The 27,595-nt window shown below is 43.0% G+C and overlaps 1 protein-coding gene across 8 annotated transcripts in view; it reads left to right on the plus strand.

Annotated features, from left to right (window-relative positions):
* map7d1b (MAP7 domain containing 1b) overlaps positions 1-27,595 on the plus strand; it is a 44,466-nt gene that overhangs the window by 2,085 nt on the left and 14,786 nt on the right. For 6 of the 8 annotated variants that reach the window (XM_035757629.1, XM_035757627.1, XM_035757628.1 and 3 more), the window contains exons 2-6: positions 19,648-19,902; positions 20,621-20,689; positions 21,096-21,116; positions 25,781-25,944; positions 26,237-26,345. In XM_035757629.1, coding sequence (XP_035613522.1) covers positions 19,648-19,902; positions 20,621-20,689; positions 21,096-21,116; positions 25,781-25,944; positions 26,237-26,345 — 618 coding nt within the window. The remainder of the gene's footprint in view (positions 1-19,647; positions 19,903-20,620; positions 20,690-21,095; positions 21,117-25,780; positions 25,945-26,236; positions 26,346-27,595) is intronic. The other 2 variants (XM_035757632.1, XM_035757634.1) reach the window with 1 other exon arrangement.

Genomic DNA, 27,595 nt, shown 5'->3' on the forward strand with positions numbered 1-27,595 from the left:
GTTTGTAGGTGACCAAATACTTATTTTCCACCATAATTTGCAAATAAAATCATTACAGCGCATTACTGTGAGGTGGTTCTGGAGCTTTTTTCAACGATACTGAAGTGGGCTCGGGACCGTCAGCTAATACACAGTGTTGATTGGTCGGTATGACGTTATCAGGAATGTCCATGTCGGACAAGCAGAGATGTTAAATAAACAGACACATTCCTTCTCTCTGACTCTTCTGAAGACAGACTCTGCCTTGTAAAGGTTTGTTTTGCTCCTAGAGACTCACATGCCTGGCCTGGTCTGACATGGTTCTAGAGAAGAGATTTTAATCCCAGATCTTTGTGTTGTAATGTGATGCATTCAGACAGAGGTGAGGCTGGTAGAACGGCTAGCAGAGCGCTGGCTGAGGCCTAATGCAGTGAGACTACCCCATTGACCCTCTGTCACCTCTCATGCCCCTTGAAACCAGTGACATGGTATGCATCCCACATTGTACCCTATGCACTACTTTTTGACGTGGGAGCATAGGGCACTGGTTAAAAGCAGTGCACTATTTGGGGAATAGGTTGGCATTTGGGATGTAACCATGATGTAGTGTAGACTGGACACTTCAGGGATAGTGCTCCTCTGGCTTGAAGTGTGAAGCAGCTGGGGCTAGCGGGCCACCATGGTACAGAGACAGAGATACAAGCCCCAGAGTCCTGTTGTAGAGCAACATTAGTGGCTTTGTAGTTGACGAGGCAGCCAAGCCCCTCTCCAAGATGTAACATGTTCAAAGGAGCTCTGTTTGCAGCTTACAAAAGGAAGTGAGGCACCCATTTATTTGTGTTTAATGCAGACAGAAAGGGTTTGAACTTGTATGATTCTTTATATTATCTTTGACATCCTGAGGGCTGGTAGTACACTGCAAATGTTTGTAAGTGTGTTTCATGCCATATAGGGACCTACTCAAATGTAAAAACATAAATCCTTGAAGTTTAACTTCAGAAGAACTTGAGTCTGGATTCAATCCGTAGTGCTGAAGAGCAGCGTTGTAGCGTGATTGAAATGTAAATGCAACGTTTCGGCGTTGGTGGAGACTGTATTCACAGTAAACGCTGCATATGTTAGCTCAATCAGACAGCACCTTTAAATCCCCCCCCGCGCTACAACGCTGATCTTCAGTAATACGGATTGAATCCAGCCCTAGGTTTAAGTTCTTGGTTGCAAATCAGCATTAAACTGGAGATTTTGCTAAAAGTCTTCTTCTTCTGTGGAAGTAATCATTGGACGTGGACTGACGTGGACTCTCTTCTACTCCCCCAAAGTTTTCCTCATGTAATGTTCCTGGCCCACATTCAAGATTACAGTAGGCTTGGAAGTGTAGTCTGCACCCCAAATGGCACCCTATCCCCTATATTGTGCACTACTTTTGATCAGAGCCCTATGTGCCCCGGTCAAAAGTAGTGCACTATAGGGACTAGAGTGCCATTTGGTACGTAGATTTTGGCCACAGCACGATCCCTTTCCACAGAAGTTTCCCCATTCTCTCTCATGAAAACAGTTGAAAACAGGTTACTTCTTCGTCATCATGTGTGGTTAATTAAAATGCACTACTAATCCACACATAATGAGGTTCACATCCTGGATAACCTGCTGTGATTATTCCTTGGACTTCATAAGATTTACTGCTAAAAAGAGGGTCAGAAGTATAAGGGGGACTGAGTGAGAATAGAAAAGAGGAAAGCACCGTCTCCCATTTCTCCTTAGTCAGACATGTTGAAGTTCTGACAGCTTTTCTTAATGTCTCTCCCCTATTGCCAGCTGGACTGTGTGTTCAGTTTGTACATGCGGGTGGAGAGAGGAGAGTAGGGGTTGGGATGGGTGTGGAAGGCCCTGGTTAGAATGTGAGGCATTCTTTTCCAGAGGCCCGTATCTGCAGCGTGCGAGCAGGGGGGGTGAGGGGTGAGGAGGGTATCGAGGGGTGTTATTGGGGTTTGAGCTTGGGCCATGGGCGTCGGAGGGAGGGAGTGAGAGATGGAGGGAGAGAGGGAGGGAGAGATGGAGGGAGGAAGGGAGTGAGAGATGGAGGGAGGAAGGGAGAGAGGGAGGTGTCTGCAGTGATTCTTAGGCAGACCAACCAGAGCGCTCCACGTCAGCGAGCAGGAGCAGCCTCACTCACTCACTCACGCACACAAGCACGCACGCAACACACACACACACACACACACACACACACACACACACACACACACACACACACACACACACACACACACACACACACACACACACACACACACACACACACACAGCCTTACCTCGCTGCGTGCAGATCCAGCTGGTATAAATTAGGGCCACTGACCACTAACACCGGAACTAGAGGAAGTGCTCCATCCTGTAGCGTATAGAGACGGACGAGGTCATTGCCTTAGGATACGTCCCAAATGGCCTATGTGCCCTGGTATAGACCCCCGTAGGCACTATGTGGGGAATATGGTAACTTTTGTGATGCATCTTAGTATAGTAGATTCTAGATCCAGAGACTGGCTCAGTTTCTATTCCCATTTCACTTCGTTGCGATTGTAAAACACTGAAGTCATTGATGACTAATCAAAGACATTTTTCAATTATAATTGCCTTATTGACAAATGTGTGACTGAAAATCTAACTCATGTCTGTAGTCCTCTCACATTTTCTAATCAGATTCATTTTACTGTGGAAAGAAATTAAAAAAGGTCTCACTTGTTTCCACTGTCTACAGGAAGAGAGAAACAATATAAACTCAGCAAGAAAATAAATGTCCTCTCACTGTCAACTGCATTTATTTTCAGCAAACTTAACATGTGTAAATACTTGTATGAACATAACAAGATTCAACAACTGAGACATAAAGTGAACAAGTTCCACAGACGTGACTAACATAAATGGAATAATGTGTCACTGAACAAAGGGTGGGTGGGGGGGGTCAAAATCAAAAGTAACAGTCAGTATCCGGTGTGGCCACAAGCACTGCAGTACTTAATACAGCATCTCCTCCTCATGGACTACACCAGATTTGCCAGTTCTTTCTGTGAGATGTTACCCCATTCTTCCACAAAGGCACCTGAAAGTTCCCAGACATTTCTGAGGGGAATGGCCCTAGCCCTCACACTCCGATCCAACAGGTCCCAGACGTGCTCAATGGGATTGAGATCCGGGCTCTTCGCTGGCCATGGCAGAACACTGACATTCCTGTCTTGCAGGAAATCACACACAGAACGAGCAGTATGGCTGGTGGCATTGTCATGCTGGAGGGTCATGTCAGGATGAGCCTGCAGGAAGGGCACCACCTGAGGGAGAACGCACAGCGCACAGAACGCACTCCCTGTAACGCACAGCGTTGAGATTGCCTGCAATGATAACAAGCTCAGTCTGATGATGCTGTGACACACCGCCCCAGACCATGACGGACCCTCCACCTCCAGCTCATTCCATCGACAAATGCGACCATCACCCCTGGTGAGACAAAACCGCGATCTGTCAGTGAAGAGCACTTTTAGCCAGTCCTGTCTAGTCCAGCGACAGTGTGTTTGTACCCATAGGCGACGTTGTTGCCGGTGATGTCTTGTGAGGACCTGCCTTACAACAGGCCTACAAGCCCTCAGTCCAGCCTCTCTCAGCCTATTGCTGACAGTCTGAGCACTGATGGAGGGATTGTGCGTTCCTGGTGTAACTCGGGCAGTTGTTGTTGCCATCCTGTACCTGTCCCGCAGGTGTGATGTTCGGATGTACCGATCCTGTGCAGGTGTTGTTACACGTGGTCTGTCACTACGAGGATGATCAGCCGTCCGTCCTGTATTCCTGTAGTGCTGTCTTAGGCATCTCACAGTATGGACAATACAATTTATTGCCCTGGATAACCAATCCTCTTCTACCTGGATTCTGTATTTTAGATGTAGATCCAGGAAATAAGGCGATATAGAACCTGTTGACACTATTAGTTACACTAGAAGTCCCTCATGTCTAACTTTTATACATCAACCAGAGGACTTTCTATCCTTCTGCTGATGTCTGTAGCTCACACAGTTTTACAGTACAGTTTAATTAGGTCATTTTAATGCAATTTATTCCATCTTATGTGTTAAGTACTTCATTTCTTGCTGTGTACACTGGTAGGATGGTGTCTATTGACCTCGCATTAAACGTGAATAGCCTTTGTTACAACAAGCAGTCCGTTTTCTATCATGTTTAACAAAGCTACTGATACATAAATAAGAGTGAAATACAGAAATATGACAGTCAATTGTCTTTTTTACCCCATTCCATATATGGTCGACACAGTCTTATTAGAGCTTTGTAGTGTTGCTCTGTGTTAGTGCTATCCAGCTGTGAAGCAGAGCACTTCTGCCTGCTGTCCCGCTCCTCTGTAGCCATGTTGCATTTCTCTGTGGTGGTTATTGTTGAAGTATTGTTGCCTCAGCCCCAGTGGAGTCACCAGTAGCTGCAGCCTCTATTATCTTTGAAGTAAGGCATGTGTGTGTTTTGGAAGTGTGCACATGAACCCCAGATTTAGGCTATCCACCCGCAGACCATTATCTGTGTCTGAATTAAAGCACACACACACACACACACACACGCACGCACGCACGCACACACACACACACACACACACACACACACACACACACACACACACACACACACACACACACACACACACACACACACACACACACACACACACACACACACACACACACACACACACACACACACACACACACACACACACACACACACACACACACACACACACACACACACACCGCTCTTGGTCACAGGACTCAGGGCACTAATATTAGCGCACAGCTGAAGGGTTAGACTTGGGCCTAACAGACTGTGTCTACAGCTCTATTCCCATCAGGACTAGACAGCACAGTGAGAGGATCGTTTGTCTTGATAGTTATCTTGACCTGTGACTGTGTAGTGTCAGGATCTTTCACAGTCCGTTAATACGTTAGTCACACGTGATATCTCAGACAGTACTGGCCCGATTGTTATGAAACTTAGTTGAATGATGCGTCTTGCCATAGATATACAGCATTCACACAATTACACTGATTGGCTCAAGGTGGGAGCTATAGTAATTAACTGAAATGTGTTTGTCACATGCAATATCTCAATTGGCCCAAGGGGGGGGGGGATCTGCATCATTCGTGGGGGACGACATCTTTACTATTGTCTTGTTTATAATTCATGTCACTGACGCTTGAATTGACTTTTCTTCCCCCACATTTATTTAGATCCTTCCTAATATTGAAAGAAACCCCACTTACTATATATAAAATGTTCTTCTCTCCTCAATCACAACAGAATAGCAGGCAGGCTTCACCACTGATACAGAGAGCTACTGAAACATCCTTCCGATCCGTTCCATAAGTTTGATCGATTCCCTCCTCAGTCTCTTAATGATGCCACGATGCTTCCCCCATTACAATGATTGAACTGTGACTGCTAGGTTAGAATCCTGTGTCTATGTGGTTTTAATGAGTCCCAAATGGCACTCTATTCCATTCCTTATATAGTGCACTACTTTTGACCAGAGCTGTCAAAGTAGTGCACTACATAGGGAATAGCGTGCCATTTGGGATGCACATCCTTTGTCTCTTTCCTTCCTGGTACTTATTTTCCCTGGCAGTCTCAGGAACAAGGTTACATCCTGTCTGTGTTAAAGTAAAACACTTGCCGGACTCCTTATGTGGCCTCCTTTGAAGAGATACAGTATCTGTTAGATCTGATCATCTCTGCAGTGAATCATATGGGCTCTGCTGTGTTGTGTTGACTCCTGTCTCACCTTCCTCAATTAGTATTGAGTATCTGTCTGGTGTTTAATATTACATCTGAGTGGTCTGTTTTAATATTAAAAGGCTTACCTTGGCCGTTTTTATTATGTTGAATATCACCTCTTTTTGGCATAAAAAATGGAACACTTTGATAAAGTGTTCTATTAGTCAAGACTGTGAAGTGGGCTGTGATAGGCTATGTGAAGTGGGCTGTGATAGGCTATGTGAAGTGGGCTGTGATAAACTATGTCATATGTGCTTGCATAGCATATTTACAGTATACACATGTATCACAGCTTTTTACACCTGCGGTGAGTGAGTGCTCCCGGGCGGAGCTAGGAAGTGGTGGTATGAGAATGTGTGGGGGCTTTACTGTATGTATGTTGCTGATTCTGCAGGACTGAACCCCACCACTCCAGATGTTCCCTCCTTAAACTGTCTATGGCCCCCTCCCCATTCCTGCTGTAGTTTGGTCTTTGTGTTGTGTGTGTATATGTGTATGAATGTGTGGGTTTGTGTCAGTAGGGAGAAGCCATGCTGAGTCAATTTTTATTTGTAATAAGGCGAATGTTGTTCATATGAAAACAAATAGGAGCGAGCTGGAGCAACTGCTCTGGAATGTATCCCATGACCTGATAGCATGTCAGCAGGAACTGACTCAAGTCTTCCTCTGTTAATAGTGCTTTCATTTTGATGAAAATATACACTTCAGTATCTCCCTTTCTCTTTCTTTCTCTGTCTCTCTCTGTCTTTCTGTCTCTCTCTTTCTGTCTCTCTAACACCAAACACACTTGAAATCCCATATTTCTCTATTTAAATCACATCTCTCTCCAGTATTATGTTCATGCAGCAACCCTTGTTTTAATTCCCATCATGCACTGCACTAATGACATCCCATCTATAGAGGATGTGTGACATAATGATGAGGTCATGGTCTGTCAGCCTCCATGGCTCCTCTACAGTCACCACACCCAGTCTATTTTCTCCCTGTCTGCCTCCCAAATGCCCCCCTATTCCCTACATATTGCACTACTTTTGACCGGCCCTGGTCAAAAGTAGTGCACTATAAAGGGAATAGGGTGCAATTTGTGATGCACTCTCCTGTAAAAGCTCCGTCCATCTTAACGCCTCACCTCTTTTCTCTATCTCTGTCTATTAATGTTTGCCAACACTTCCATAACTTCCATATTAACCATACTTCATCTGGTGAATGCAGAGCAGGAACATGTTGAATCATTGATGATGCCATTTATGATTCATGCTTTTCTCTATATTGTCTATCTGTGTGAGTGTGTAACCCAGTTCATGCTGACTGAAAGCCTCAGCAGAGTTGGAGTCAAATTGCCCTTGTTCATTCCACAGGAGGACTGACGAGTCACGTTCCTCAGCCAGCTGTCATCTACAGTTTCCTCTTATAGTTGCCTTCGGATCCATTCCCTCTGGATAGAGATCCATGGCAAGCAGTCCTAACCTAACCTTAGCACTCACATGAATCTCTGTAACCTCTCTGGCTCTTAATGGCAGGGGATAGGGATGAGGAGTTTCCTACCATCAGTAGAGATCCTTGGCAGGCAGTCTAACCTTAGCATTCAGCTGATTCCCTCACATGAGTCCCTATAACTGCTCTGGCTCTCTAACTCTTTTAATGGCAGGGGATGGATGGGGGTATTCCATATTGGGCTTCCATATTCCATATTGATGTAAAGAGTTGGTTCCACAGCAGCATCTCCAGCGCTGATATAGGTAATGTGATGATACCAAAACTAAGCTCGCTGGAGGAGCCATTAGCCATGATTGTCAGTAAAGGCACCTGGATTGCTGCACTCTAGCAGTAGTCTAGGCCATGAAACAGAATGAGCAGGCTTGACTTGCATACACAGCCTCTAGGCTGTCCCATAGACAGTCAAATCAAATCAAATGCTTTGAGTATGCATCCTGGTAATCCGTCTGGAGCAGCGGCTTTGTGAATGTTAACCTGTTTAAAGGTTTTATTCACATCGGCTACTGAGAGCGTTATCACACAGTCATCTAGAACAGCTGGTGCTCTTGTGCATGCTTCAGTGTTGCTTGCCTTGAAGTGAGCATAAAAGGCATTTAGCTCATCTGGTAGGCTCGTGTCACTGGGCAGCACACGTCTGGTTTTCCCTTTGTAGTCCGTAATAGTTTTCAAGCCCTGCCACATCCGATGAGTGTCAGAGTCAGTGTAGTAGGATTCAATCTTAATCCTGTATTGACGCTTTGCTTGTTTGATGGCTCGTCTGAGGGCATAGCGGGATTTCTTATAAGTGTCCAGATTAGTCTCTTGCTCCTTGAAAGCACCAGCTCTAGCCTTTAGCTCAATGCGGATGTTGCCTGTAATCCATGGCTTCTGGTTGAAATATGTATGTACAGTCACTGTGGGAATGACGTTGTCGATGCATTTTTTGATGAAGGTGATGACTGAGGTGATGTAGTCCTCAATGCCATTGGATGAATCCCGGAACATATTCCAGTCTGTGCTAGCAAAACAGTCCTGTAGTGTAGCATCCACGTCATCTGACCACTTCCGCATTGAGCGAGTCACTGGTACTCCCTGCTTTAGTTTTTGCTTCTAAACAGGAATGAGGAGGATAGAATTATGGTCAGATTTGCCAAATGGAGGGCGGGGGAGAGCTTTGTATGCATCTCTGTGTGTGGAGTAAAGGTGGTCTAGGTTTTTTTTTCTCCCTCTAGTTGCACTTGACATGCTGGTAAAAAAGTGGTAAAACTGACTTAAGTTTGCCTGTATTAAAGTTCCCGGACACTAGGAGTGCCGCTTCTGGGTGAGCATTTTCTTCTTTGCTTAGGACCTTATAGAGTTGGCTGAGAGTGGTCTTAGTGCCAGCTTCATTCTGTGGTGGTAAATACATGGCTACAAATAATACAGATGAGAACTCTCTTGGTAGACAGTGTGGTCTACTGATTATCATAAGGTACTCTACCTCAGGCGAGCAATACCTCGAGACGTCTTTAATATTAGACATCGCGCACCAGCTGTTATTGACAAAAAGACACACACCCCTCCACCCCTCGTCTTACCAGAGGTAGCGTCATTGTTCTGCATGGAAAATCCTGCTTGCTCTATATTGTCCGTATTGTCGTTCAGCGACGTCTCAGTGAAACATAAGATGTTACAGTTTTTAATGTCCCGTTGGTAGGATAATCTTAATAGTAGGTCATCAATTTTATTTTCTAACGATTGCACGTTAGCAAATGAACGGATGGCAGTGGGAGTTTACTCGCTCTCCTCCGGCTTCTCAGAAGGCTGCCCGATCTGCGGACCCTTTTCCTGCATCTTACACAAAACCCCAAAAATCTTAGAAAATAGCACAATTGGTTGGGAGAATGTAAACGTCAGCCATGTTCTTCAGCGCCAATACAACAACATATGACTGTTGAAAGAAACTATACAGCAGAATTAACTCCGTGAAAAACATCACGTTAATTTCTTCTCGTTACTGTTTTAACATAATCCAAATGTCTGAGTTAGCCTAAATGCTGCACCAGCAACATGGACGTTCGTTGAAACTTAATGAAGACAGAAATGTATGAACGATTGTGGAGTGCTGCACATAGTGAGCATATCTTTGAGTGCAAGCGCCCTGTAATTGAAAGGCTGCTTTAGAATATAAAATATTTTCTGAAAGCGCCCTTTCATTGAACTAAACTAAAAGTAGTGTTTTTCCAAGAGAGACAGTGATTCGTTACAGTTGTTGGTCTTTCTGGTCTCTCTAGGACTGCTATGGCTGTGTTCATCTGGTGACCTCTCTACAGGGGCAGTCTGCAGTTCAAACAACAACCAAGTGGATACCCCTCCACTGTTTTTGGTAAACAGCTGAGTGATAGGGTTGGAGAAATGTAACCTCTCTCAAATTCATAGACAGAGCAATGGATGCAAGGACTGACCATCTGGAGGCATCTTTAAATAGCTACTGAGGTGGCTGGGTGATAATTATAAAAGTTCAAAGGTTCAGCCAATGTTTGTTTTATTGCTCCGTTCCCATTGTAGATGCTTGTGAGGGAGTTCTAAGATGCTTCAGGTGTTATTGATGTCTGAGAGTCATGGATGGGCCCAGAGGGGATGGTTATGGCGCAGGTTGCTGCGTGAATGACTGGATTCCCTGAACTTCTGGTTTACTTGGTTTTATAGTGGTCAGAGACTGTGTTGTCTGCCACTGATGGAGCTGGGAAAGTGATTGTAGAAGAAAGACTGTTGAATGTAGGCCTCATTGGAGCTAGGTTGTCTCTTGTCCCGGTTGAGTTGTTGTTGATATATTGTTTATTATGACTGTCTATCTTTGTCTCTCTCTCTCCTCACTGGGGGTCACTGTCACTTACCATGTTGCCATCCAGCCACAAACACTGTACACACACACTATGACACACACACTGAGACACACACACTGTGACACACACACTGTGACACACACACTGAGACACAATCACTGTAACACAATCACTGAGACACAAACACTGAGACTCAGGGGAAGTGCACATACCAGGGATTCCTGAGGTCAGCCTGACCCAGATCCAGTATGCTGGTGCTCCTCCCTCCCTCCCTCCCTCCCTCCCTCCCTCCCTCGGCAGACAGACCCTAAACTGCAAACACACTGCCTCCGTCAAACGCAGCCCCCATTGCAGGCTCTACTTACAGTACTTAGGCTAATGCAGTGTGTAACATACCCAGAATGGACTTCTCTTGACTTGATCACAATTCTTATGTAACAACAATGATCTTGTCCTGGCCTGTGTAAAGCAGTTCTCACATAGATTTGTTAACACTCGAATTTGCTTATAATTTCCACCTACTTACTTATTACTTTATTTTTCTTTGTGATTCTCACTGTTTTATACCCACCGTCGGAGCATGCTTCCAGCCTCTGTGATTTTCCAAAGGTGCCACAGCAGAAACCCAGTCCCATGTATGGTTGACATTCTCCGTAGGGTGCACTGTGCTCCGAGCTGCTTGTCACTATTTTTAACTCCCGTGTCTGTCAGAGTGGCACAGAAACCTGAGATGGCCGGCTGCGGTAGAGGGGAGCAGAGCGGAAGAAGGGAGGAGGGTGAATCTGCTGGATCTGTGTTTGTGTGTTCATTGGGGGCCTGTCACATGAATAGGTCTAGTTGATGAGACCTACACATGTTGAGTGGACTAGGAACATATCTGAAGGGCCTTTAAGACATGGAGCCGGAGCTCCTTATAGTTACTAAGATGAATTGTGTTTGACTACGTCCCTATGAAATTATAATGTACAGTATTTTGCTACAAAATGATCAGTGATCAAATATGAACTGAAACTATTTTGGACTTGCTTGTACTCTTCCTATAAACAACCCGACCATACCAGACTCACAGATTGACTCACGAATGAAAACAACTTTAGTGTTTTTCTAACAGAACGTTCCACAATGTTCCTTCCACGCAGTCTGTTCCTTTTGGAGTTTGTTTCTGTTCTCTCCTTCCCTCTTGTCCTGCCCCTCCTTCCACTTTTGGTTCCTTCCCTCAACATCATTAAATCCCAGAGATGAAAACACAGGGCCACACCCACACAAACATACTTATTACTGTAATAACCCCATAGCACAGTTTCAAAACCACCCCCAAATTTGACTTGGGATGAAGTCAGACTGTCGTCCTCTCTCCCTCTGTTGTGTGGTTTTAGCTAAGTTCCTGTTTCTATGCAGAGAGTTCACAATAGCTTCTATTTTAGCTTTTGGAAAGTAGGACATTTGACCTTTTCATGTCTTTCCCAGTTGCGTGAGGGTTTATAGTTCAGTGACAGAGGTGGGCTCTCTCACCTTTTTCTCATGACACTATAATACCTGAAGGGTGTCTTCAACCTTTTCCTCCCAGTTATCCAACAGACCTGGATATGCTTCTTGAACTCATGATAGTCCTTCACACTGTCAATGTAGCACTGTGGGGTGTTTCTTCACCTTTTCCCGCTCAATGTATGGCACTCTTATTTAGGTCATATTTTGCAGTTCTTGTGATGTAATGTTAAAATATTCCAAGTTTACTCGCTGGGAAGGTTTATCGTACTATTCTTGCCAAATCACATTGTATTTTCTGGCAGTTACAAGTGAAGTGATTCTCTTTGCAGAAACCTGCAGTTGTTCTGTCATCTTGACAGATGATTCAATGCCCATTATAAACTGGGTGGTTCGAGCCATGAATGCTGATAATCTGAAAGCCATATACCACGGGTATGACAAAACATTTATTTTTACTCTTCTAATTACGTTGGTAACCAGTTTATAATAGCACTAAGGCACCTCGGGGGTTTGTGGTATATGCCCAATATACCACACTCCCTCAATTCTTATTTCTTAATTATCCTCCCATTAACCTGCTATGATTTCGCCTCTGTGTTGCCATCCCTGGCTAGATGTGTGTACTGTAAATAGAGGCAGCTGGAGAGAGGCCCAGCGTTAATATGTGATTTATCGGGTTCGGTGAGCGTTTGTTCTCTGCACTACTTTTGACCAGATTCCTATGAGCAGGCCCATCCTCAGACCCTTTGATGGGTCTGAGGAGAGGGATACACTCCATCTGCCCACTGTGAGCTTAATGTGAGTCAGAGAGCAGGCTGGATGCCTTCACACCTATATCACACAACATTATCCTTATCTTACTTTGTCTCGCTCTTTCTTTTCCTCCCTCTCTCTCTCTCTCTCTCTCTCTCTCTCTCTCTCTCTCTCTCTCTCTCTCTCTCTCTCTCTCTCTCTCTCTCTCTCTCTCTCTCTCTCTCTCTCTCTCTCTCTCTCTCTCTCTCTCTCTCTGTCTCTCTCTCTCTCTCTCTGTTCCTTTTTTTGTCTCTCTTTCTTTTGTTGCCCTTTGAATCATTGTAGAGATGCACAATCTATCTTCTCCCTTGTTCTACTGAACCTCCCCCTCTCTCTATCAATCTCTGTATCTCTCTCTCTTCTCCTCTCTCGCTGTTCTCCATAGGTCTTTGTAGAGGTGTGCAATTTTTCTTCACCCTCCCCCCAACGCTCTCTCCCTCTTTCTCTCCTTTTCTCTCTCCCCCACCATGCGCCATTATGTTGTAGTGCAGTTTGTCCACTGTGAGCACCAGTGTTGCTGTTACAGCTAGGCCCAGAGAGCAGCTGAATAGCACAGTCTACAGAGAGACACAGAGCCCTCGGTCCTGGTCAAAAGTAGTGCATTATATAGGGAATAGGGTTCCATCTGGGACGCAGACACTGTCAGTGGGAGAGCCAAGTGTAAAAACAACGTCTGAGGAGGTATTAATACAGGATGTGTTTTGGGTTCCTGTGACCTCTCTGTCACCCGTCCAAAGGTCAGATGTTAAGAAGCTTGGTCCAATGACTGAAGATCAGAGCAAAGACTGATTATGCTTCATAATGCTTTTGTTAGTGAATCCTATAGAGAATATGATATGTCCTGGAACTTGAATTTGAATGCTACTGGTTATGTGTTACTGCAAAGTATCTGCCTGATTGTATGGTATTTCATTCCAATGGTCGATGTGCACACGTCACATTCTGTCGACTCATGCATCCCAGTGTTTACCCTATATTAATTTAGCAGCAGCAGGCCATGTCCACTACCATGCCCCCGCACACCCACCTCCTAAGCCCCCTTTTGTTCCAGAAAAAAACCCTGGAATGACAAGTTGCAATGTATATTTGTAGCATTTGATGCATTGAGTCTTTTGGTGGTTTTAAATGAGGTACAGTGCCTTCGGAAAGTATTCATACCCCTTGATTTATTCCACATTTTGTTGTGTTACAGCCTCAATTCAAAATGGATTAAATCTTTTATTTTATTTTATCACCCATGTACACACAATAACCGATTATGACTAAGTAAAAACATGTTTTTAGACATTTTGGAAATGTTAAAATGGGGGTGCATGACCCCGAACCCCCCTAGCAAAAGGAAAATCCCCCCCTCCCACGCAAACTTTTGCTACCACTGCTGAAGAAAATCCTAGAGGAAACACTGCATCCCCCACTCAGAGGGATAATGTTCCTGTTCCAGACCAGAGCTTGAGTAACCAGCAGCATATTTAGCATTTTAAGAGCTTTTGCAGAGGTTGGCACATCATTAATTAGCCATTCTAAATGTTACGTCAGCACTTTCCTTTTCAGAGAAGGCCTGTATTGAAATTGGCCTGTTTGCCCCTCAAAATGGCGCTCTACGGCTGAGCCTTTTCTCTGCATTTGTTGATAGTGCTTGATGGAAATATAGCCTATATCTTTAGTCTCCCTCCCTCCCTCTCAATCGACTCTCTCCCTTTCATTTTCTAAGTCTACTCTCTCTTTCTTTTTCTCAGTCTACTCTCTCCCATAATTTTTCTTAGTCTACTCCCTCCCCCCTTTCTCTCTCACGCTCTTATTTTTCTGACACCATCTCTCTATTTATCTTTCTCTGTACTCTCTCTCTCCCAATTCAATTAAAATAATGTGATTTATTGGCATGTTAACATTGCCAAAGCAAGTGAAGTAGATAATATACAAAAGTGAAATAAACAATCAAAATTAACAGTAAACATTACACTCACAGAAGTTCCAAAAGAATAAAGACATTACAAATGTCATATTATGTATATATACAGTGTTGTAACAGTACAAAAGGTACAATAAATAAGCATAAATATGGGTTGTATTTACAATGGTGATTGTTCTTCACTGGTTGACCTTTTCTCGAGGCAACAGGTCACAAATCTTGCTGCTGTGATGGCACACTGTTATATTTCACCCAGTAGATATGGGAGTTGATCAAAATTGGGTGTGTTTTTGAATTCTTTGTGGCTCTGTGTAATCTGAGGGAAATATGTGTGTCTAACATGGTCATACATTGGGCAGGAGGTTAGGAAGTGCAGCTCAGTTTCCACCTCATTTTGTGGGCAGTGTGCACCTGGCCTGTCTTCTCTTGAGAGCCAGGTCTGCCTACGGCGGCCTTTCTCAAAAGCAAGGCTATGCTCTCTGAGTCTGTACATGGTCAAAGCTTTCCTTAAGTTTGGGTCAGTCACAGTGGTCAGGTATTCTGCCACTGTGTACTCTCTATTTTAGGGCCAAATAGCATTCTAGTTTGCTCTGTTTATTTGTTAATTCTTTCCAATGTGTCAAGTAATTTTTTCATGATTTGGTTGGGTCTAATTGTGTTGCTGTCCTGGAGTGTGTGTTTGTGTTTGTGAACAGAGCCCCAGGACCAGTTTGCTTAGGGGACTCTAATCCAGGTCCCTCTTTGCCATGCAAATGAACTGAATCCCCCCAAAAAACATTTCCACTGCATTTCAGCCCTGCCACAAAATGACCAGCTGACATCATGTCAGTGATTCTCTCGTTAATAACACAGGTGTGAGTGTTGACGAGGACAAGGCTGCAGATCACTCTGTCATGCTGATTGAGTTTGAATAACAGACTGGAAGCTTCAAAAGGAGGGTGGTGCTTGGAATCATTGCTCTTCCTCTGTCAACCATGGTTACCTGCAAGGAAACACGTGCCGTCATCATTGCTTTGCACAAAAAGGGCTTCACAGGCAAGGATATTGCTGCCAGTAAGATTTCACCTAAATCAACCATTTATCGGATCATCAAGAACTTCAAGGAGAGTGGTTCAATAGTTGTGAAGAAGGATTCAGGGCGCCCAAGAAAGTCCAGAAAGTGCCAGGACCATCTCCTAAAGTTGATTCAGTTGCGGGATCGGGGCACCACCAGTACAGAGCTTGCTCAGGAATGGCAGCAGGCAGGTGTGAATGCATCTGCACGCACAGTGAGGCGAAGACTTTTGGAGGATGGCCTGGTGTCAAGAAGAGCAGCAAAGAAGCCACTTCTCTCCAGGAAAAACATCAGGAACAGACTGATATTCTGCAAAAGGTACAGGGATTGGACTGCTGAGGACTGGGCTAAAGTCACTTTCTCTGATCAATCCCCTTTCTGATTGTTTGGGGCATCCGGAAAAATGCTTGTCCGGAGTAGACAAGGGGAGCGCTACCATCAGTCCTGTGGCATGCCAACAGTAAAGCATCCTGAGACCATTCATGTGTGGGGTTGCTTCTCAGTCAAGGGAGTGGGCTCACTCACAATTTTGCCTAAGAACACAGCTATGAATAAAGAATGGTACCAACACATCCTCCGAGAGCAACTTCTCCAGGAACAGTTTGGTGATGAACAATACCTTTTCCAGCATGATGGAGCACCTTGCCATAAGGAAAAAATGATAACTAAGTGACTCAGGGAACAAAACATCAATATTTTGGGTCAATGGCCAGGAAACTCCCCAAACCTTAATTCAATTGAGAACTTGTGGTCAATCCTCAAGAGGCGGGTGGACAAACAAAAAACCCAAAATTCTGACAAACTCAACGCATTGATTATGCAAGAATGGGCTGCCATCAGTCAGGATGTGGCCCAGAAGTTAATTGACAGCATGCCAGGGCGGATTGACACATATTGACTCTTTGCATCAACTTCATGTCATTTTGACACCTTTGACACCTATAAAATGCTTGTAATTATACTTCAGTATTCCATAGTAACATCTGACAAAAATATCTAAAGACACTGAAGCAGCAAACTTTGTGAAAATTAATATTTGTGTCATTCTCAAAACCTTTGGCCATGACTGTATTTGTGGTCCTGGCGACTGGACATTTTTTGGAACACCATTATTTTGGTGCACACCATCACAAGTTCTGAAATGGCAGCTTACTGAGATTTACTGTCAGGGCCCAGGTCTGGCAGAATCTGTACAGAAGATCTAGGTGCTGCTTCAGGCCCTCCTTGGTTGGTGACAGAAGCACCAGATCATCAGCAAATAGTAGACATTTCACTTCAGATTCAAGAAGGATGAGGTCGGGTGCTGCAGACTTCTAGTGCCCTCGCCAATTTGTTGATATATATGTCGAAGAGGGTGGGGCTTAAGCTGCATCCCTGTCTCACCCTTAGGCCATGTGGGAAGAAATGTGTGTTTTTTGCCAATTTTATCTGCAAACTTATTGTTTGTGTACATGGATTTTATAATGTTGTACGTTTTTCCCCCAACACCACTTTCCATCAATTTGTATAGCAGACCCTCATGACAAATTGAGTAGAAGGCTTTTTTGAAATCAACAAAGCATGAGAAGACTTTGCCTTTGTTTTGTGTTGTTTGTTTATTTGTCAATTAGGGTGTGCAGGGTGAATACGTGGTCTGTCGTATGATAATTTGGTAAAAAGCCAATTTGACATCTCTGTCTCTTTCTCTTTATCAGTCTACTCCCTCTCTCCTCCCCTCTCTCTCTCAATCTATTGTAAAAATCTACGTATTCCCTAACTGCCCATGCCTTTGACTGTGTCTTGCTTAGTATTTTTGCTAAAGCCCGGCTGAGCCTTGTCTTCTTCTCACTGTGGGCCAAAACGTTTGAGAAACAGATGCCTCACAAGTTCTGAAATGGCAGCTTCAATGAATAGTACCCGCAAAACACCAGTCTCAACATCAACAGTGATGAGTCGACTCCGGGAAGCTGGCCTTCCAGGCCTGTTCTTTTGCCTATCTTAATCTTTTATTTTTATTGGCCTGTCTGAAATATGGCTTTTTCCTTGCTACTCTGCCTTGAAGGCCAACATCTTGGGGTCGCCTCTTCACTGTTGACTTTGAGACTAGAGGTCGACCGATTATGATTTTTCAACGCCGATACCGATTATTGGAGGACCACAAAAGCCGATACCGATTAATTACATCAATACTGAATTAACACTTATTTTAACGTAATATAAAACATCAATAAAATCAATTTAGCCTCAAATAAATAATGAAACATGTTCAATTTGGTTTAAATAATGCAAAAACAAAGTGTTGGAGAAGAAAGTAATATGTGCCATGTAAAAACGTGTGCCATGTAAAATATGTGCCATGTAAAAAAGCTAACATTTAAGTTCCTTGCTCAGAACATGAGAACATATGAAAGTTGGTGGTTCCTTTTAACATGAGACTTCAATATTCCAAGGTAAGAGGTTTTAGGTTGTAGTTAAAATAGTATTTATAGGACTATTTCTCTCTATACCGTTTGTATTTCATATAACTTTGACTATTGGATGTTCTTATAGGCACTATAGTATTGCCAGTGTAACAGTATAGCTTCTGTCCCCCTCCTTGCCCCTACCTGGGCTCGAACCAGGAACACATAGACAACAGCCACACTCAAAGCATCGTTACACATCGCTCCACAAAAGCCGCGGTCCTTGCAGTGCAAGGGGAAACAGTATTAGCGCACACCCAGCTAACTAGCTAGCCATTTCACATTGGTTACACCAGCCATTAGGCTGATAGGCTTGAGGTCATAAACGAAGAGCTGCTGGCAAAACGCACGAAAGTGCTGTTTGAATGAATGATTTCGGGCCTGCTGCTGCTCAGTCAGACTGCTCTATCAAATCAGGCTTAATTATAACATAATAACACACAGAAATACGAGCCTTTGGCCATTAATATAATCGAATCCGGAATCTATAATTTCGAAAACACAACGTTTATTATTTCAGTGAAATACCGAACCGTTCGGTATTTTACCTAACGGGTGGTATCATTAAGTCTAAATATTCTTGTTACATTGCACAACCTTCAATGAATGTCATAATTACGTAAAATTCTGGCAAATTAGTTTGCAATGAGCCATGCAGCCCAAACTGTTGCATATACCCTGACTCTGCGTGCAATGAACGCAAGAGAAATGACACAATTTCACCTGGTTAATATTGCCTGCTAAACTGGATTAGTAGTTATAACTAGTGATTATGATTGATTGTTTTTTATAAGATACGTTTAATGCTAGCTAGCAATTTACCTTGGCTTCTACTTCATTCGCGTAACAGGCAGTCTACTTGTGAAGTGCAATGGACTAGTTAACTGTGAAGAGCGTTGGACTAGTTAACTGTGCGGTTGCAAGATTGGGACCCCTGAGCTGACAAGGTGAAAATCTGTCGTTCTGCCCCTGAACTAGGCAGTTAACCCACAGTTCCTAGGCAGTCATTGAAAATAAGAACGTGTTCTCAACTGACTTGCCTCGTTAAATTAAAGGTATAAAAAGAAATATGAGACTAGGGTTTTGCGGGTACCATTTAATGAAGCTGCCAGTTGAGGCGTCTGTTTCTCAAACTAGACACTCTAATGTACTTTTCCTCTTGCTCAGTTGTGCACCGGGGCCTCCCACTCCTCTTTCTATTCTGGATAGAGCCAGTGTTCGCCGTTCTGTGAAGGGAGTAGTACACAGTGTTGTGCGAGATCTTCAGTTCTTTGGCAATTTCTCGAATGGAATAGCCTTCATTTCTCAGAAAAAGAATAGACTGACAAGTTTCAGAAGAAAGTTCTTTGTTTCTGGCCATTTTGAGCCTGTAATTGAACCCACAAATGCTGATGCTCCAGATACTCAACTAGTCTAAAGAAGGCCAGTTTTATTGCTTCTTTAATCAGGACAACAGTTTTCAGCTGTGCTAACATAATTGCAAAAGGGTTTTCTAATGATCAATTATCCTTTTAAAATGGTAAACTTGGATTAACTCACACAACGTGCCATTGGAACACAGGAGTGATGGTTGCTGATAATGGGCCTCTATACGCCTATGTAGATATTCCATAAAAAATCTGCCGTTTCCAGCTACAATAGTCATTTACAACATTAACAATGTCTACACTGTATTTCTGATCAATTTGATGTTATTTTAATGGACAAAAAAATGTGCTTTTCTTTCAAAAACAAGGACATTTTTAAGTGACCCCAAATTTTTAAACAGTGTTATATATATATATATAATCTCGTCTTCAAACCTATCCTTTATGTATAGTGTTTTATTTCCGTTCATTGATGAACGTTATCCCTGTGTTCCAGGTCTCCCCTCCACACCAGAGCCTCGGTCCATCCAGAATGAAGAGAAGGAGATAATCAAGGACCTACTGACACCAGATGACTCAGACATTTCAGACCTCTCCCCAAACACAGAGTCCTGTCCCAAAACAGACCTCTCCCCAAACACAGAGATCTGTCCCAAAACAGAGCACACCTCAAAGACAGAGTCCTCCACCAAGACAGATGCCAGACCTGGCACCCCTGGGTCTAGTACCAGCCCCCAGCCTAAAAAAGGAGGTACGGTATACAACGTCTCACCTCTGAGCACTAGAGAGAGAGAGAACCAGGAGGATAAGGAAATAGCCTGGGGTTAGATATACAGTGTAATGTGTAGAGTAAGGGAGCTATTGAAGCTGGTCTACCTGTCCACAGAGGAGAGAACCATCCGATGCTTCTGGTGATCGAATTGATCTTTAGTCGTTACACACCCAATCAGACAGATGGCAATGGCTGAACCCCAAATCATTTGTTGTGGATGGTACGGTATGCAGGAATAAGGAGGTGGGGTTTGAGGAGGAGGGGGGAGTACTGAGGCCCTGTGTTGGGACAGGAGGACATGTAGACCTTCATCTTGAATATATGAATACACACTGTAGTTTAGAATTTAAACAATAATTGTTTCAAGTACATGACCTCTGCTATGCTATGCTGCTCTTTCCTTGAAATTGACTGACCAGGTGACCCCAGGTGAAAGCTATGATCCCTTATTGATGTCACTTGTTAAATCCACTTCAATCGGTGTAGATAAAGGGGAGGCAGGTTAAAGAAGGATTAACATTGAGACAATTCAGACATGAATTGTGTATGTGTAACATTCAGAGGATGAATAAGCAAGACAAAACATGGAAGTGCCTTTGAACAGGGTTTGGTAGTAGGTGACAGGCTTTTGTGTCAACTCAATATTAGGAAGGTGTTCTTAATGTTTGGTATGCTTAGTGTATCTTTCTCTGCCTAGATGGGTTGAGCACAGAGCAACGACAGAAGCAGGCCAAGGAGCGGAGGGAGGAGAGGGCCAAATACATTGGTAAGCCCTAAAGGAAAATATGCTATAGAGAAATGATATCATTGTATCCTATGTGACATGTTGGGTTTGCCTAATGTGGAGGGCAAAGAGACGTATCTAGTCTTGTCTAGGGATGCGTCCCAAATGGCACCCTATTCCCTACATAGTCTTATGGGCCATGATTAAAGGTAGTGCACTATAAAGGGAATAGGGTATCATTTGGGATGCGGTTGCTGACTCTCGACAGTGATACAGAATGTAGGGATTATTAACCCACTAGACACTGTAGCCTTCAATATGTTGAATTACGCAACCCTTAACTGATCTCCTGTCTTAAATTTGAAATACTCTGCCATGGGTTCTGCTTTTGCATGATTGATGCTTGTTGACACTTACTGTTGTCTTCCCTCTCGTATTGCTGCTTCAGAACAGCAAACTCAGCTGCAAGGTAAGGCAATAAGAACAGCACTGGTGACATCACTTGTTAGCAGCAACAGTCATGCTATTATTCTCCACATCTCCACCTTGTGATGGTGATGCAATGTTTTTTTATTTTCCTCTGTATGCTTCTCAACAGTTCTTTCCTTTTTCTACCTCCTCCATGAATCAGTTGTTTTGTCTTCTGTTTGTTGTCCTCGTTTTTCACTGGGAACGTTAGAATGTCTTGTTTTTCTCTGAAGGTCAAAATGATTAGATAGTTCAGTTATATGACCCCATCAGGATGTTTTTTCTTTCAAGTTCTCATTTTGCAGATATTTTTCCTTCACCATATTTGTTCAAATCCCCCATCAATTTTTGCATGTATACTTTGCATTCATTTGATGGGGCATTAGTAATGTCTTTCCAATATAGATTTTTCTCTACAGATGTTTTCAGGATCTATTTTTCATGATATTGTATTCTGATCTTATTAACAACTCAGAGACATGCAGTAGACTAGTATTTTCCCCAACCCTATTCTCCCACAACATTGGCCTAAGCCCCTCTTTCTCTGCACTGAGGCCAAATCCTGAGCAACCGATCAGAGGAGGACTTGGCGGGCGTATCCCACTGAGCCGTCCCATAATCCCCCTGGGGAGCGGCGTGAAAAATGTGTAGTCATTACCGTGAATCGACCGTGACGTGCCTCTCAGACAGATTAGATGTAATTACTTATTTCATTAGTCTCATTATAATCGCCATGCCAAGGAATCGTTTCAGCAGCCAGCCAGCGGACAGAGCCTATTATTTGACTGATAATGCCTAACCTTTGGCTGACCTCTGTTGGTCCAGATGTAAGATATGAATCTCCTATGGACCAGATATTGTAATGTTTAGATCTCACAGCATCAAGCTTTTATGGTTAGATGTTCTAAAGTTTATGGCCATATATATACTATACTGGTGATGACATACAAAAAAAAGCTAAATGTGATTATTTTTGGTACTTATCCCTTTAGGGTGGCAGGTAGCCTAGTGGTTAGAGCAGTGGGCCAGTAACCAAATGGTAGCTGGTTCAAATACCTGAGCTGACAAGGTGAAAAATCTGTCGATGTGCCCTTGTGCAATACCCTGAACCCTAATTTGCTCAAGGGGCACTGTACTACTATGGCTGACCCTGTAAAACAACACATTTCACTGCACATATCTGGTGTATGTGACAATAAAACAAGTTTATTTACAACATATTTTAAAGCACATGGTTGTTATGTAAGGGACATTGTATATAATGCCATTACTGTGGCTTTACAATGTTAAAGTGCATGCGCTCAACGTATTTAGCTAATTGTATTTCTGCCACTCAGATACTGAAAATTACTATAATACATTTTGATCCATGATGGAGAAACAAGCTAGTGTTTTCTTTGTGGGTGCAGACTAGAGCAGGGGTCTGTGGCCAGATCTGATTTTTGTATATTTTTTAATGAATATTACTAACAACAACAGATACATTTTGGCCAAGGGATTGGTGGAATACGTTTAGAGGGTGTAATACAAAATACAATGTCATATTATTCATCTATGTTTATGTTCTTAACCCTGAACAACATGGGCCTGGAAGGCTCACATGAATATTGGTATCCACAGTACTCCAGCAATTAGACATTTTTCCTCTCAATACTTCTTGTATTCCCCAAAAACGATAGATATTTTTAAAACATAAATGCACTGTAATTTAACCTTTAAAACTGAAAAGTTCTCTCTCTTCCCCTTGATAAAATGGGTAGAATTGCAGGAAATTAGCTTGAGGACTGGAAGATTTTCTCTCCGATGCCAAGAGGTGGGACTTGAAAATGTTTCTTCCCAGGGCCGGAGACTTGGTTCATCCGGGCATGCACTGCCGAAGTCATAGTAAATCTCCTTATATGCAAGTTGTGTTCTGATTATGAGGAGGTCCATGATTATTTTGCTATCACAAAAGGTGTCCCCAGACCGAAAATGTTTGAGAACCCCTGAGAGTATTCTAGCCTTTTACTTATTTATAGAGAAGGGCTAGGGAATGTTAACAGAATACAAATCAGGCCCTTAACTTAGAACATCAAACACTCATGCATTTCAGATGTTGATCAAATCGTTTTAATGTTTTAAATATTTCAGAGTGAGGATTGCATTCATTATCAAAGATATGCGTTATCAAAGACATCTCACAATCAGCACAGAGACATTATCTTGAAAAAAATAAACTCTTCAAGAGTATCCAGACCCCACCATTTTAGTGCTAAACAAAACGTGTGCAGTGGAAGTGGGCCCCAAAAAACTATGAGCCCCCCAAAAATTCTTCAAAAGTAGCTTGCCCCCACCATGCTAAACAACATGTGTGTGGAAGTGGGCCCATGTGCAAGGGACTACAGAACAGGAAATGCCACTCTGAGACACAGTACACATGTGGCGTCTACCTCAAAGAAGGCTTAATGAGCTGAGAGGACACAGCTGGTGCACAGCATGCTTGGATTTTAAACAAAGCCCGAATGATTGCATTTTAATCGTGTCTGTCAGGAATGAGCCACAGAATCTGTGGCGTGAAACTCAGTATCTGCTAGAAAGCACTAGTAAAACACAGTAGGATGCTACTACTACAACTACTTGTTTACTGTTATTAGAATTATTCTAATAAGATTACAACTCTAGCAGGATGTAAACAACAATATGTCTTCATCTTCCCATTCTATTTTTCTTCCTTTTCCAATCTGGTTCCAGGAAGCCACGAGACTTTTGTGCTTCTAAAAGTTTTTAACAGATCACCAGGCCAGAATTCCTCTCAGTGAACAAACAGCAAATGATGTACTGCTCAGTCATTCGGAGTTGTTTATGACCAGGTAGGGCAGAAATAAATAGAAAGAGATGGAGAGATTATATCCCAGTTAGGTAATAGGCTGGAAACAGAGAACAGGTCTAAGGTATTAGCTATGTAACCCTGATGTTTCCTCTGCTCACTATCACCAAGTGCTTCAACAACACTGAATGGTACATGATCCCATCCATGACTTCTGAACTTCCTTGATTAGCTAACTGTACCGCATTTATTTTTGTATTTTTTTTTTGTTGCATAGCTGCCATGTACAGTACCAGTCAAAAGTTTGGACACACCTACTCATTCAAGGGTTTTTCTTGATTTTCTACATTGTAGAATAATAGTGAAGATATCAAAACTATGATATAACACATGTGGAATCATGTAGTAACCAAACAAGTTTTAAATTCTTCAAAGTAGCCACCCTTTGCCTTGATAACAGCTTTGCACACTCTTGGCATTTTCTCAACCAGCTTCACCTGGAACGCTTTTCCAACAGTCTTAAAGGATGTCCCACATCGTCAGAGCACTTGTTGGCTGTTTTTTCTTCACTCTGCGGTCCAACTCATCCCAAACCACCTCAATTGGGTTGAGGTCGTGTGATTGTGGAGGCCAGGTCATCTGATGCAGCACTCCATCACTCTCCCTCTTGGTGAAATAGCCCTTACACAGCCTGGAGGTGTCTTAGGTCATTGTCCTGTTGAAAAACAAATTATAGTCCCACTAAGCTCAAACCAGATGGGATGGCATATCGCTGCAGAATGCTGTTGTAGCCATGCTGGATAAGAGTGCCTTGAATTCTAAATAAATCACTGAAAGTGTCACCAGCAAAGTACCCCCACATCATAACACCTCCTCCTCCATGCTTCACAGTGGGAACCACAAACCACAAATGCGGAGATCATCCGTTCACCTACTCTGCGTCTCACAAAGACACGGTGGTTGAACCAAAAATCTCAGATTTGGACTCCCAAACGACAGATTTCCACCTGTCTAATGTACATTGCTTGTGTTTCTTGGCCCAAACAAGTCTCTTATTCTTATTGGTGTCCTTTAGTAGTGAAGGTCTGATTCACGCAGTCTCTTCTGAACAGTTGATAGTGAGATGTGTCTGTTACTTGAACTCTGTGAAGCATTTATTTGGGCTGCAATTGTTGAAGCTGGTAAATCTAATGAACTTATCCTCTGCAGCAGAGGCAACTCTGGGTCTTCCTTTCCTGTGACGGTTCATCATAGCGCTTGATGGTTTTTGCGACTGCACTTGAAACTTCCGCATTTACTGACCTTCATGTCTTAAAGTAATGCTGGACTGTTGTTTCTCTTTGCTTATTTGAGCTGTTCTTGCCATAATATGGACTTGGTCTTTTACCAAATAGGGTTATCTTCTGTATACAACACCTACCTTGTCACAACACAACTGATTGTCTTAAATGCATTAAGAAGGAAAGAAATTCCAGAAATTAACTTTTAACAAGGCACACCTGTTAATTGAAATGCACTCCAGGGGACTCCCTCATGAAGCTGGTTGAGAGAATGCCAAGAGTGTGCAAAGCTATCATCAAGGCAAAGGGTGGCTACTTTGAAGAATCTCAAATATAAAATATACTTTGATTTGTTTAGCACTTTCTTGGTTACTACATGATTCCATATGTGTTATTTCATAGTTTTGATATATTTTATATAATGTAGAAAATAGTAAAAATAAAGAAAAACCCTTGAATGAGTAGGTGTCCAAACTTTTGACTGGTACTGTATATTGAAACCATGAGTCTATAAAACTAAACTAAACCATGTATATTCAAATAAAACTAAACCTGTGCCTGTTGTCTCCCGTTGCATAGCGGCTAAGAAGGCTCAGTGGCTGGAGAAGGAGGAGAAGGCGAGGCGTCTGAGGGAGAGCCAGCTCGAGGAACGCAGGAAGAGGCTGGAGGACCAGAGACTGAAGCTTGAGAAACGAAGAGCCCTCCTGGAGGAGAAACAGAGGCAGAAACTTGAAAAGAACAAGGTGGGGAGTAGAGGCCTGGAGGAGGGTCACATTCAATATCTCTCGCTTGCTCAATTGTTGTGTGCAGTTTTGTTATCAGCTTGGTTAGTCTAGGGTACACATACAGCCAATGATCTAAGCTTTAATTAATAATCATTTTAGGAATAATATTCAATTCTAAGCGGTTGCTTTGGGTGGAGAGGGCACATACATGGTGGTTTGGTATTTTGTAAATATTACATATCACTGTTCTCAGCTAAGTGTAGCTTCTTGAGAGAGTCACAGTTTTTGTCTCCCAATGTCCCCACCACAGGAGCGCTACGAGGCGGCCATCAAGAAGTCAACCAAAAAGACCTGGGCTGAGATCCGTCAGCAGAGATGGTCCTGGGCCGGCGGCCTCAACCAGACCTCCCGCAGACAAAGTGAGTCGCACTGGAACCACGTAGAACCTCATAGAACCGTATAGACATGAACCACCCAGAACTTCAATGAATTGCTTGTACAGAGTACCTTCATAGTCTAACTGATATTAATTATTTACGGTGTCCTAAGGTTTTGGTGTTAGGCCATTGTTAGGCACTGTAATTTGGTTGGGGTGGTAATGTTCTGAGTACCATTAGAATAGCGAGATTAGTCATTCTACAGTATAATTCATGTTTACTAACATTATTTTGCCTAACAGTGGCTCACTATTTCTACTTGACTTCATTTATCACTGAATCACTGAGTACCATTATGATTTAGACTGGATTTGTATTCTTAACGTACCGTTTCTCTCACTCCAGATTCTCACTGTTCAGTAGAGTCCAGAAATAGGAGATAGAAGGGAAAAGGTGTCATGTATATGTTTCATTCGACTTGCTGCGTGAGCTGCAAGGTGTTGAGTTGATCAGAGCTGTAAGGAATCGACTCAGGGTTCAGTGTGCCAACTCTCTCCTATGCTGCTCAGTCCAGCAATGACGCAAGCTTGTGAAAGGCTATCTCTTTGATTGTGACCTTGAGGTCAAGAACCTTCTCTCCTCTCTGAAGTGTAAATGAAAATGAGTGTGTGTGGATGTGTTTTGGTTTGAGCAACAAAGACAATCTATTTTTCCACTTTTCCGGTTGTTGCTTTTATATACAAAGATATGTTTCTGGGTTTTAGATGCCATTCATAAACCCAGTCATTTAACTTTCCCAATTTTACCCCAAACTTTTTCCAGTACCCTAACCCCTTCCCCAGATTAAAAGCACTCTGAATCTGTCCTGTCCGAGTGGACTGCTTAATAATGAATGAGGTGAATCAAAGAGTTAGCCCTGTGTAAATAGAGTGAAACAGGTCTGTCTGAGCCAACAGCCTAAAATGAAACAGTGAATGGTGAAGTGGTCCTCCTGTAGGTCTAGCTCTATCAGCTGCATGGTCCAGGGAGACAGACAGAGGGGTCTTGTATTGGGGAGTGGGTAGCAGGTGCGCTATCTCGTTTAATAGCTGGGTGCTCTGCCATATATGACAATGACTTCAAATGAAATCCCAAGTTCAAGGACATTGAGAATTGGTGGCACTCCAATTATTTTTTTTTAAGGGACAAAAAAAGACGTCACCTTATTTCACCTTTTTATTTTTGGACGGACAGGCTACCGTGTTTCGGCAGTTTTGCCTTCATCAGATCAACAAGAGATGTGCCAAAGCCAT

Source organism: Oncorhynchus keta, chromosome 19 (assembly GCF_023373465.1).
Source record: "Oncorhynchus keta strain PuntledgeMale-10-30-2019 chromosome 19, Oket_V2, whole genome shotgun sequence".
Taxonomy (NCBI): domain Eukaryota; kingdom Metazoa; phylum Chordata; class Actinopteri; order Salmoniformes; family Salmonidae; genus Oncorhynchus; species Oncorhynchus keta.